At 40.8% G+C, this 13,553-nt stretch overlaps 1 protein-coding gene across 1 annotated transcript in view; it reads right to left on the bottom strand.

Annotated features, from left to right (window-relative positions):
• LOC101482912 (butyrophilin subfamily 3 member A2) overlaps positions 1-13,553 on the bottom strand; it is a 165,633-nt gene that overhangs the window by 151,962 nt on the left and 118 nt on the right. The window contains exons 2-4 of the mRNA XM_076880206.1: positions 12,499-12,589; positions 11,962-12,303; positions 11,327-11,605 (exon numbers count right to left, since the gene is read on the bottom strand). Of these exons, the coding sequence (XP_076736321.1) occupies positions 11,327-11,605; positions 11,962-12,303; positions 12,499-12,580 (703 nt within the window). The 5' untranslated portion in view covers positions 12,581-12,589. The remainder of the gene's footprint in view (positions 1-11,326; positions 11,606-11,961; positions 12,304-12,498; positions 12,590-13,553) is intronic.

Here is a 13,553-nt window from a genome sequence, read left to right as displayed (position 1 = left end):
GATTATGCTTTGCCTTTTCATCTTGATGTTTCTGGAACTGGAACCCATATCAATGGTATCCTGTTCCAGAAAAAAGGGGGAGAGAGAAAAGTGTTGACATATGTAAGCGTAATGCTTGACAACACTGAAAAACGCCACCCACCGTGCACACAACACGTTTCTGGACTTGCAAAAATCATTCAGAAAACAGCACACATAGTGATGAACCACCCACTAAAAATTTTGACATCACACAGTGTGGTGGCCTACGTCTCCTCACAGGCCTTCACACTCACTTCACTCAGGCAGAGACGCCTCAGTACCATTTTGGAAGCACCACACATCACCTACTCACATGAAGGCATAAACATGGCTGATCACATGGGATCAGGGGAACCACATATGTGTGAAGAGGTTGTGCAGGTACAGGAGAAAATCAGGCCAGATTTGCAGGCAGAACCTCTAATGGATGCAGAAAAAGATTGGTTCACAGATGGATGTTGTTTCAGAACTGAAAGTGGAATGTTGAAGGCTGCATGGGCAATAGTGGAACAGACAGACATGAGATGGAAAACAGTGAAAGCAGAACAGTTGACAGGACAACAGTCTGCACAGAGAGCTGAACTGAGAGCGGTGATTGAAGCCTTAAGGATGGGAAAGGGACAGAAAGTGAATATATACAGTGATTCAGCTTATGCTGTGGGAGCAGTGCATGTGGAGCTCAAGCAGTGGCTAAGAGCTGGTTTTTTGACAGCCAGCGGAAAGCCTATTAAACATGAGATAGAAATGAGGGAATTAGCGGAAGCACTGTTGTTACCTGTTAAGGTGGCAGTGGTAAAATGCAAAGGACACAGTGCCGGATTGGACTTAGTGGCATTAGGTAACAAACAGGCCGACTTAGTAGCTAAGCAGACAGCTGGTTACTTACCCTCCCTGATTATGGTAATGGACCCAGAAGCCACACCCCCTCCAGAAAGACCACCCATACAACTAGGCCTAGCCACAATCAGAGAGTTACAGGACAAAGCCAGCCCCCAGGAAAAATCATTATGGGTAACAAGAGGGGCCACAAACACAGATGTTTGGCGTGGCCCAGATGGAAGGCCCATTCTACCGCCAGGGGTCAGACAGACAGCAATGGAAGAGGCACATGGAGTGGGGCATGTGGGACCTGCACAAATGATGAGGAACTTAGCCGCCTGGTGGCACCCTTATCTAAAAGACATGACAAAATACATGGTTAAAACCTGTAAGGAGTGCAACCAATTTGGAATCAAGCCCGCCTTCAAGCCAATAGCAGGGTACTTCCCCATCCCACTTTGCCCAGGGAAAGAAATAATCATTGATTACACAGACATGGTGGACAGAGTAGGTAGTTACAGGTACCTGCTGGTGGCTGTGGATGCATTTTCAGGTTGGCCAGAAGCCTGGCCGACAGCAAGTGAAAACAGTAGAACTGTGGTGAAGTGTCTGATTAATCATTATATACCACAGCATGGGTTTCCCGAGGTCATAAGGTCGGACAATGGTTCACATTTCAGGAACCACGATCTGCAGAGGGTTGAAGCCGCATTAGGTTTGAAACATAAGTTTGGCTCAGTTTACCACCCCCAATCCCAGGGGAAAGTGGAAAGGATGAATCAAACTCTAAAAACTAAATTGGCTAAAATCTGTGCACAGACCAAATTAGATTGGGTTAAGGCATTGCCTCTTGCATTAATGTCCATAAGATGCTCAGTAAATCAAACCTCTGGTTACACTCCATTTGAGTTGGAGCATGGCAGGCCTTTTCCTGGCCCCTCCTCTCGCCTGTTAATGTCGGATGAAGCTGATTCAGACCTCGATCCGAGGACATATTATAACATGCTCCGCAGTTTTGTTGCCCAGTATTCCTCACAGGTCGCTGAAAGAAACCAGCAAGAGCTGAAAGAGGCGGCTACACCTGGAATGGACTACGTCCTCCTGAAAGTCACAAAGAGAAAGTGGGCTGAGCCTCGCTGGACAGGCCCTTACCGCATAACAGAGCGGACCTCCCACGCTGTCAGGCTCGAAGGGAAAGGTGACACCTGGTTTCATTACACACAGTGCGCTGCTGCCACCGAACCAGGAAGAACCTTGAGAGAGGTGCAGAAGGACCTGTCAGAAGGAGCTGCAACAGCATCACCAACCACTTGAGGGAGCCAAAACTCAACCTACAAGCCGGCTGGTTACAAAAGGGGGTGTTCTTCATACTGAACTAAACATTTTTATTTTTCTATTTTTAACATCTTTTATGACTTTGCTTTTATATTGGCTTGAGTTTTTAAGATTTACATTTTACATTGCAATAGTTTTAACCGCTGAAAGCTCATTTAAAGTTGTGTCACTGATACTTTTTGTTGCTCTTTAACTCCTAGAACACGCCCTTGGCGAGGTGGGGGGAACTGGACCACCTTTCTGTGCCCCATCATCCTCTATTAGAAGACATCCAAGCTAAGTAAACATGTCTTGGCCCTTTCCCCCTGAAATGACAGGCAGGCAAAGATGTTGCGTCTTTGTTTGCTTCCTGGCCCTGGGTCTCATTCCCATTGGCATAATCCTGATCTGTGAAGGGCCCCCGACACTTCTGACACCTTCAAGTTCAAAAGCTTCGCCCCCTTCTGACAGTCCCAATCTGACAAATGTAGCCCCTAGGGTCTTGCCCACCACTTCCTCTCCAGTTTTGCCCACGCCCGATCCATTTAGAAAGAAACGAGACACGGTTACCTCCTGTACCCCAAGTACGACTAGAATGATTACTCTCTGTGTCCCCAACAATAAAAGTTGGGTAGTCGAAATAGATTTCGCTAGCTTCCCAGTCACTCCCGTCACCAAAGACCAAGGGGGGGATCTTTTTAACCTTGCAGTACATCTCTCCTCCTCAGTGTGGTATATAACCCTGGGAGGTTGGCATCAGTGGAAGTGGTCCAGTTTAGTGTCAGAAACGGACCTCGATTGGTCCAAGCACTCTAGGGGGCAGGCTTTGCACTGGAGAAACCAAAATATGCTCAGAATAGCAAAAAAACCGGATCTTTCAGGCTTAATTTTTACCCTAAAGGATCTGACCTTGACCTCCTGTCAACAATTTATACTTGCCCCTTGGACTGATCGCACCGCCCTGTATTGGCAAATGGAAATATGCCCTAGCGTTGGTGCAGCTCCAAGCTCTGTAGTTAAAGATGATAACCCCACCTTTAATGGCCCTCCGGTGACATATACAAACGGGGGGAGAAACGGCCGAATACGCATTGTAGACACAAATAAAATGTCTAAAGATGACCTCTTCCAAATTCTAACCGGTATTTCTGGAGCAACAAACAACTGGTTACTACTAGCTGAACAAGCTGCTGACAAGACGGCTTCCGACTGCATAGTGTGTATGGGAGCCCGCCCCACTTTAAGAGTGGTACCGGCGCCAGTCAATAGTGCATGCCTCCTGCATCTTATGAACAATACAAAACGAGGTCATTGCTCATATCTGGAAAACCACTTTCCTAAAACTCAACGCTCGGTCTCTAATAAACCACCTTTCTTTTCTTCAGATGTAGCTGTGAACAATTTCACTTGTATTAACCTGACTGGCAATGCAGTAAAACTAGGTAGCTTGAACTCTTCTTGGTGCACTGAGATGACGGTTATGAAACCAAACTTCCGACCTACGGCTAGGGCTGATTTGTGGTGGTGGTGTGGCAATAACAAGTTATATGATGGTTTCCCTCGGGATGCGTCAGGCCTTTGCGCTCTCATAACTCTTATTTTACCTGTTTTAGTCACTCCAGTAGATCTCTCTATAGAAGTACACGAAGTTGGCCTCCCATCCTCCTCTGAACGCCGCTCTAAACGTTCTCTAATCCCAGGTTCAGCTCATAATCCAACCTATATTGATGCTGTAGGTATACCCCGTGGGGTCCCCGATGAATATAAACTGCGAGACCAGGTTAAAGCAGGATGGGCCTCGATACTTTGGATGGTTGAAATAAATGCGAATGTAGACAGAATTAACTACATTCACTTTAATGTGCAACTGTTGGCTAATTACACTCGAGATGGTTTTGAAGCTGTGCATGCACAGTTATCTGCCACTTCCCTAATGGCTTTCCAAAACAGGGTCGCAACGGATTTTCTCCTCGCAGAAAGAGGCGGAGTCTGCAGCCTTTTTGGTCAGGAGTGCTGTACCTATATCCCCAATAACACAGCTCCTGATGGTTCCCTCACTAAAGCTATTACTGGTCTCACAGCTCTCACTGTTAAAATGAAGGAACACTCGGGCGTTGATACTGCCATGTGGGACTCTTGGCTTAACATGTTTGGCAAATATAAGGCCCTTGTAGCTTCCATCCTAGTTTCCATCTCAGTTTTTGTTGCTGTCCTAGTCACCTGCGGTTGCTGTTGTATTCCATGCATTCGATCCCTCTTCCAGAGACTGATTGTTACAGCTCTCACTCCTGAGGATAAGGATCTCGCCCGGCAGATGCCTTTATTGGCTAGTCAACTTCCCACCTCCTCGCCAACGGATGATGAAAACTCTGATCGTGAGGGTGACGAACATTATCGTCTTTCTCTTGTTTAAATGCTTCTAGAATGGTTGTTTCTCTGTGGTGTTTTGTATTAGGCTTGTTATTAATTGTTTCCCTCACCCACTTCCTCTTGAAGGATATATCTGGTTGAACTGTGTCTGGTCGGGTTGTGAGGGTTAAGCGATGTTCTCAGGGTCTCCGGACTTAAGCCTGAGCGAATGTGTACTCCCACCACTGGATATAAATTGTTTTTTTCCACACCCCTTCCTCACGTTTTACCATAGTCACTTTTGAATGTCCTTAGCAGTTACCGTTCTGGGTTTATTTTACGGTTGATTTATTCTTTCACATTTTCACGTTTATATCTCTCATTATTATAGTATACTCTGTACTCTCCACATTTTTATCATTACTTATGCTTTTTGGTTGCTGGGTTACAGGAACTGTTAATTTTGTGTCACTACCCTGGTTGCACTGACTCGTTGTATCCTTGGGTGCAGGACAGCTGTTACTGCTTTCGTCGGGAACCGAGACTGCTTGCAGCCGACCCCTGGGCAGGGTGGTGCCTGGACTCTTTTCTCCTCATCTGCAATGACAGATAAAGACAAATGACAAGACCCGAGGAGTTTTTCGAGCCAGGCTTCGACACGTCTCTGTGTTCCTTTGAATGTTACTTATTTTTGTGTGTTGACCCATTTAAGATGGGTCAAAAGGGGGGTTTGAAGAAAATATAATCTGATCAAACATTATTCAGCTTTAAATATTGTTCAGCTTTAAAGTTACTGTGCAACTGTGTAATAAAAATGTGCTCACGACTTTGGCCTTGAGAGCGATAAGAAGCGATCGCCTCATCCTGCAGGTGCAAGATATCTGCAAGCGAAGAGACTAGAACACCCAAGGCCGATTTCCTTTTATGGAGTTGTTTTTCTGCTAATGCAGCACTTTCCTCACAACCCCCTCCTGTAAGTTTTAGAGAATATATACCTATCCTCACAGCAAATCTGGGGAATCTCCTGATGTGAGCTGTGTTGAGAGGTTGTCTCTGTCTCAATAAAAGTTCACTGATTCCCCATCTGCCGCAGGTGTCCGGTTGTCTTCATTCTCCGCCAGCCTGGTTAAGTCAATTCCTCCTTAACATCTAAAAGAACCTATTTAATGAAGGAAGACGGGTTCACTTTGTGTTTAATATTATTCTATTGCTGTTGTGTTTTTTTTGTATCCTTCATAAGACAAACGCAAAATATAACCATGCTCGCCATGTAGATACTACACAACATAGTCAAAGAAAAAAATGGTCTTAGCTCTCAAAGAAACAGCAGCTTGACGCCAAAACAACGTTTTCAAGTTAAATTTGAAGTCTTGCGCATGAGCAGGCACAAGCTGTGAAACCTTCTTGTTCTTCGCGGTTTCATTACAACTGTTTTTGCATTACTGCCACCTTGTGGACATACAAGGTATATCGATCCTAATTGACTTAACTTAAATGTTATGCCATCAAGTAACACATTAGTATTATGTACGTTGAATAATAGACACAATTACGTAGACTTGATTAGAAAAACATATGTTAACTTAACAAAAACATATATTTTAAGTAAAATGAACATAAATAATTAATATACACTGAACAATCCCCATCATTCATTTTTTTGAGTGTGTCTGACCTACATGATTAAACACAAAGTTTGTACTTTTAAACCTTAAATTCAATTTATTATATTTTCTTTGTTATTCTTAACATGCAGAATTTGTCTTTAGCACATTTTCACATGGAGATTCATTGTAACATAATCTCTTTTCAGACACTTTCTGAGATTAGTGGTTCCAGTGTGTCTCTTTCACCCCCATCCTGCACCACACACACACACACACCAAGGTCAGACTCTTGGTGAAGCCTGTTATTAGAAACACAAAACTGCCACAGATGAAGCTGCTCATGAGCACTCACACATTTCACCACAAAACTCAGACATTAAAACAGTATTTTTATTACTCAAACTATGTTAATTATATAATTATATAATATTAATTATATTAATATATTGATTACATTTGTATTTTATTTATCTTGATTAAGAATAAAATGCTTAATTATTAGGAAATAGATGAAAGCTCTGTTTTAGAACTTTGATCACTTTTACTCACATGAGTGATTATCCGGTTGTTCAGTCTGACGTCACTAGCCGTGTCTGGGTCTAAACTCCGCTGCAGGTCCATATATCAAACGATCACTATGGCATTACTGAGAGTTGAAAAACTGTCTAAAGTCTTTCATCTTTAATAAAATGATCAGCGTTCTGCTCTACCAGGTATAACAATTGAGTTTAACATCCAGGCATCCATGAAAACGGAATTTATGACATTTAACGGAGTTAGAAGTTAGCAGGGAGTTAGCTCGCTAGCTTCTATCTAAATACAATATAGCATGTCCTGACTGTGGGGTTTTGGAAACAAATTAAAACGTATAGCTCTGTTATCACTTCCAACATAAAAGAAGACAGAAAGCTAAACAGCAGTGACATTTGTAGGGTTACTGAAGTTTGGCTAGCTGGTATATAATGATGTGCTACGTGACCGCTAGCGACACAGCTATGTTAGCATAATATAAACAAGCTAACTTTTTTTCCATTCGATAAAAGTTAACGTGAGTGTTCTCGGTGGTCAGGAACAAATGTAATCGCATGGCAGGATGCTGTAAAAGGACCAAACTTCAGCCAGGAGAACAATTGAGATAATCCATCCACAATACGAGGTTAGTCATTCATATACTGCTGCATGGGCTGGGCTGTAGTTACATCCTAAGGTTTTAAAAACTGAGCTTAAATAAATGATTAGCGGTAAAAAAAGCCGAGGGAGGTCAACAGTGATTACTGACTGTTTTAGGAGCTTTTTGAGATTAAATAGAAGAAAATACAAAACATTAAACATGTTAACAACACAAAAGCCATATTAAACGCAGCTACTTTAGGCCCGGAAGTAGGATTCGTCACGTCATCAACAACCGGATTAAGAACTTTTAACATCTCTTAGCTTTGATGTGGAGGCGGCCAGGGGGGAGTTTAATCTTTTTCTACCCCGGGGGCCCGTTCTTCGTACCTCGCTAAGTAAGTTAGCCGGATTAGATTGTTGACGATTTCGCGTGATCCTGGATCAGTCGGTTCCCCGAAGCTCATCCGGGACTTGCTGTCATAGCAACAGAGCCGTAAGCGTAAACCTGCTCGGGAGCAGGTTTACTTTATGTAAACAGGATTAGATCGCGGCCACGCAGGTATGTCCGCTTCATTTATACGAAAGCAACAGCGATATTTTTCCACTGTTTCACCATAAATAAATATTATCAATGTAACTAAAGATAATGCAGCACTTGATCCTTTTATTGATGTCACACAGATACATACAGGTCATTTCCTAAAAAAGGGAAATGAACTATTAACATTCTATTACATGTATGTGATTATTACAGATGTAATTCATATTTCAGAGTAGTAATTGTAAATTACTTCGTGTAATCAAGATGAGAGACCACGGCTATAAAAGCGAAGGTGGATTTGGGAAGCCTGTCGCAGCCATGTCCTGTCCGTATACGCGACCAACCCATTGCGGAAGGTGCAAGATTGATAAGGAGAGTCCTCAGAATTCAGCGTATATTGCGGGACAGACAGGATCCTTTAGCTCAGCGCGACAGTGTGCTCATTGCGAGATATCGATTTTCCCGTGAGGGTATTATTTACTTAACCAACTTGTTGACGAGGGGGTGCAGGACCACCACCTGTCTTTTTTTCCTCTGCCCTTTTCTTGGTTGCTGTTATGAACAAACTAACAGAGTATTACAGGCCAGTATTACCTTGCCAAGAGACGCAAAGCAATCTAAGAGATAAATATTACCATTCTGTAGAATACTCCTGTATTCCACTTTTACTTGTTCCCATGTTCTTGTGGGTCCTGTTGTGGGTCTAATGTGAAAGGGGATATAATATAACATATTATAATATAATATAATGCCATATGATATTGGACAATATAGTGTCATATGATAGATCTACCCTACCGCCTACTGGTGTTGGCCAGAGGGGCCGATGGCGCGATATGGCAGCCTGGCTACAACCGTAGCTGCCTCCACCAGTGTGTGAATGTGGGAGTGAATGAATAGTGGTATCGTAAAGCGCTTTGGGTGCCTTGGAAAGCGCTATATAAATCCAATCCATTATTATTATTATTATTAAATTACCTACGAGTTTGATTTGTCAGCAACTTTCTGCCAGCCCTCTCTCCTTGCTTTTGCAGCCTTTGCAGTGTTCTCTTGCGTTTTAATTAAACTCTGAAACTCCTGAAATCCCTCACTCAAGAGTTCTTGCTCTGCTGCCGGAAAATACCGAGCGCGCCCCTTCGACATTTTCGCCGACCAATCAGCGGGTTGCCGATCAATGTTTCTACTATCGATGCGTAGCCCCTTTTACGACACCCAGTGATGTCACATTCCTGCGTCCAGCTGTAGTAATCGTCAACAGCAGGTGTGTTCGGGGAACCGGATTAGCGAGCTCACGGTTAGCGCGATGATTTGATCTTGGATGTGTCATTTGATCTTGGATGTAGTAAGCGACGTACGAAGAACGGGCCCCGGGTCTCATGACAATACAGATATTTTCTTCTTGCTTTCACAGTGTAATTCTTACTTTCACAAAGACAAAAGATTTAAAGAATCACAAAAATGTTTATCTCCTATGATAAAATACAGTCAAACTGCATTTCTTGTTTAAAAGTATATAGTATAAATTTAAATCAAACAAATAAAGAAACATTAGGCATCACATTGCAAAACGACAGCAAGAGAAAAAAACCCAGCAAAATCCATGTTTTTTTGTCGTGTTACTCTGTCCTTTGCTGAGGAAGAAAAGCAAAAAAACGGGTTAGGTTTATAATTGAAGACACTGGAAATGTAAACTGAACACAACACGACAGTTGGTACATGTGATTTTAGCAAGAAATATATACAAGAAAAACTTGCACACCTGTTCAGTGTTTCTCGCTTGTTTCTCTGACAGTTTCTTCTTAATCTCTTCTATGTCTTTCTGTTTCTCTCTCAAGTGTTTAATAATTTGTTCCTTGTCTATTTCTAGTTTTCCCTTTCTTTCTGTCATTTGGATTATAATGTTCTCCGTTTCCTCCATTAGCTTTTCTGTCATCTTTAACAGTTCTTGATGTACTTCTGTTCTCTTTTCCAGTTCAGTTTTTTTATCTTCACGCTTATTCATTTTTCTCTCTTTGTCAAGGAATGGGGTTTCTTTCTCCAACTTTTTCGTGATCTCTTTCATCTCTGCCTTGTCCTCCTGCAGTAGAGTGATGAGTTTTTCTCTCTGGTTCTTCAGAAATGTCTTCTGTTCCATCAGTTTTTCAGTGGTTTGTCTGACATGTTTTAAGTCTTCTTCCTTGTTCTGCAACTCATCTTCAAGTCTTTTCTTTTCCTCACGTTCTCTCTGTAATTTTTCCTCCATCTCTGTTTCATGTAGTTCATTTTTGTCCTCATCATGTATACTGATTTCTGTGTGTTAAAATTGCAGGAAAAAAATATTTGGAAAATAGGGACAACATATTAGTCATTTTTATGTGTTCACGTGTTGACAGTATTAATTTACTATACCAGTAATCAAATATAAATGGAAATAAAGAGTTTGAAGCATTACTATAGATATAGACGGATATTTAAAATAACATTAGATGTACTGAAACTGCTACGTGTGAATCAGAGAGGTTTCGCCAATTTTATTCAAAATCACATCTATCTATTCATGCATATCTAATTTTCACATTTAATTTTCTTTCACTGCTTTGTTTATATGAGTAAACGAGTGAGAACGTGACATTTTGGTCGCAATTCCTATAACAAGGATAAAACACAAAAAGTTTTAATTCATATTGTTGCTATAACTATAATTTCACAGTGGGTGATTTCCTCAAATATCTTTACCTTTGCCCCCAAAATGTCTCAGTCCCACTAGAGGAAAACAATAAGAAGGCAACTTCCTCGTGTGGAATTTCTACACATTCAGCAGGTGGTTGTGGCAACCAGTTGGTCTTCTACAGGTTGAGGGTGTTCTATACTTCACTTCTGATCACAAGGCAATTGCACAGGTTGCTTATAGGATGCAAACTGCCAACAAATAATCACAGCGTGACTTGAACTAAGTCTAGTTACTCTCTGACAGACGGGCAACCACTTGCCAATTGACACTTAGTTTATAAATGCAGACAGAGAGTCAAGATATTGCATTCAATCTCAGTCAGTCTGCACTGATGGGACCAACTCTGCATGTCTTAACACATCTCTTTACAACACAGGACACAGGGTTATATTCCTTTATAAAAGTAAAGTTGCTGAGAGCCTCCAATTTTGCTAGTAAATCGCTGTAATTTCTGCAGTTTCCATCCACTGTTTTCCCTCAAGCGCCTTTAACATAACTGTTTATGTGTTTGTGTCATTTTTACTTGAATCACGTTTGTACTTCTTAGCCCTTAATTTTAAAGGCAGTTACACTAAAACAAGACATTAAAAAGGTCGGATGATTATTTGAGGTTGGGGTAAAAAGTACAATGTAGTTTGAACTTACTGGTTTTCTTTTGTCCACATTTCCATATTAGGATTACTGCTGTCCCAACGCTTATAAAACAGACAGCCAAGTTGATGATAATGTGAACAGCAGTATTAGACTGAACCATAAAGAGATCACCTGTAAATATAAGGAGACAAAATGTTCTAGATTCTACTTTCTGTAACTGAAAATGAATGTGAGTGATATAAAAAAAGGCATTTCTACCTGAAACATGGATGTGTGTCTCTTTGATTTGACTGATATTCTTCTGTTGAACTTTGCAGGTGAAGCTGTAGCTCTGTCCTTTCTCCACAGTCACTTTACTGCTGACAGTATAGAGGCCATCAGAACCTCTGACATTCTTTGTAGGTTCAACAGAAATGGGTTTTCCCTCACTGTCCACCCACAACATCTGAGGCTCTGGATACCAGCCATTAGATTTACACTCTAACACCATTTCATTTTTGACATTGGTGAGTTCTATGACTGGTGAGGAAACTGAACCTTCAAAGAAAAGAATGAAAGACAAAATATTGAAATGTAGTTGCCAAAATATATATCTAAAAAAAAGATTCTTAAAATAGTTACAGTTCGCCCAAAGGTCTCTCTTATTGACCTTAACTCAAATTGTCCTTTTAAGCTTATAGAGAGGCATGATGCTATGTGACATCAACTGTGCCAATCTAACTGGTCAAAATTCTAATAATCTTACTTATTTATTCCATTTTCTCTTTTCAAAGTTCCTGTATATAGACTGAAATTAACTTGTACCTATCCACTATATATATATGTTGCTTAAAGACTTTCTTCACATCTAAATTGTAAAGTGAAGAAATTAATCTAAATTAAATGAAACTTACCTACAGCAAGCGTCACCACAGTTTCTGCATTAAATTTAGGTACAAGGCATTTGTATGTTCCTGCATCAGAGAGTTTTACTGTGGAGAGTTTCAGTGAAACGTCTCCACACTGCAGTTTGTTGACAGAGAGTGATGTTCTTCCTGTGTACAAAGGATTCTGCTCAGTCAAAAGCTCCACACCCTCTCGCCTCACATAGACAGATCTAGGTTTGAGGTCAGTTCTGGACCAATCCACAGTCAGGTCAACAGCATCCACAGCAGGTTCCAGGTGGCATGGCAAAATGATGTCATCACCAATCATGGCCACTACTGGCTGAGTTGGACCAATCATCTGATGCTGACCTAACAAATTTAGGGACACATACAGTTCAGCAGTTTTGTAATTGTGAAGATCAGTCTGAGCAAGATATGTAATTGATTTATTTAAGTACATCAACATAAACTGGTGCTGTTACAGTGTGTGTTTCCATCGTCTGTGTAAGACTACAGGTAAGCACTTTAAATTGTGGATTTTATAAATGTTTGTGTGCAACTTACCACCACAAGTTTGTGTTAGAAAAAGGAGGACGACAACAACATGATGCAAAACCAAGAGATGTTTATTCTTTATAGGTCTCATTCTAGATGTCTGCAACAAAAAGGGGGGGGGGGGGGGGGGGGGGGGGGCATAGCAACACACACTTTTTTATATTAAGCCATTCTCTGATAGAAAAAATGAAACAGTGAAAGAGTGATTTTTACAGTGTCACGGTAATATCACATTTGAAAAAAGTATTTAATTATGTTAAAATTTATTTTTAATCATTTGGAAATGCGCTCCTTTCCAGGAGTAACAGTAACAAGAGAGATCAAGAACATTGCAGGAAATCTGGACATTCAATTGAAAGACAAACTGGGAATTGTTGACTTTTTCTTCTTAGCTCTTGATGAGAGCTACCATGTCATCTGGACACAGCCCAGTTACTCATCTTTACGAAGTCATTATACTACAAGCAAAATAACAAAAGCACTTTTTACCAAATCAAAGGTCTGTGAAAATTTGCACAAAAGTATGTTTTTGTTGATAAACAGTGATAAAACATTGGCTGTTGTACTGTGCCTTTTTCACATTTTCTGGTTGCCACATCTACTCTTACAAGTAACCGCTAAAGAGATCAAATTAATAGAGCGATGAAAGTAGAGAGACAAGAGACACAAGTAATATTGAGTTCAGTATATCCATGAGGTCCTCCTCCAATAAGCTGTCTGTGCATAGGTCATGGTTTCTATTGTCCTGTTTGCAATTAATAGACTTACTGTCTATTTAATGCTGATAGAAGATAGGGATTTTGTTTCAAATTTCAAACTCTCCAAGTAGCTACTAATAACAGCATGCAATTAAAAGTTCACATTCTAAATATTTATGAATGCACATTATCCAAAAATAATAATTATGTTACTTTCACTCCTTCACTACAAAAAATGTTTTCGCTTACACATTCTTTGTGCCTCTGGTAACTGTAAATGCTCATGTGATTAATCAGATTTTATGTATTATTAACACCTGCTAGATAATTTAGTAAGTAAAGTAAGTAAATAATCAAAATAAATAA

This window comes from Maylandia zebra, linkage group LG3 (genome assembly GCF_041146795.1).
Source record: "Maylandia zebra isolate NMK-2024a linkage group LG3, Mzebra_GT3a, whole genome shotgun sequence".
NCBI lineage: Eukaryota > Metazoa > Chordata > Actinopteri > Cichliformes > Cichlidae > Maylandia > Maylandia zebra.
This window is presented reverse-complemented; position numbering and strand designations above follow the sequence as displayed.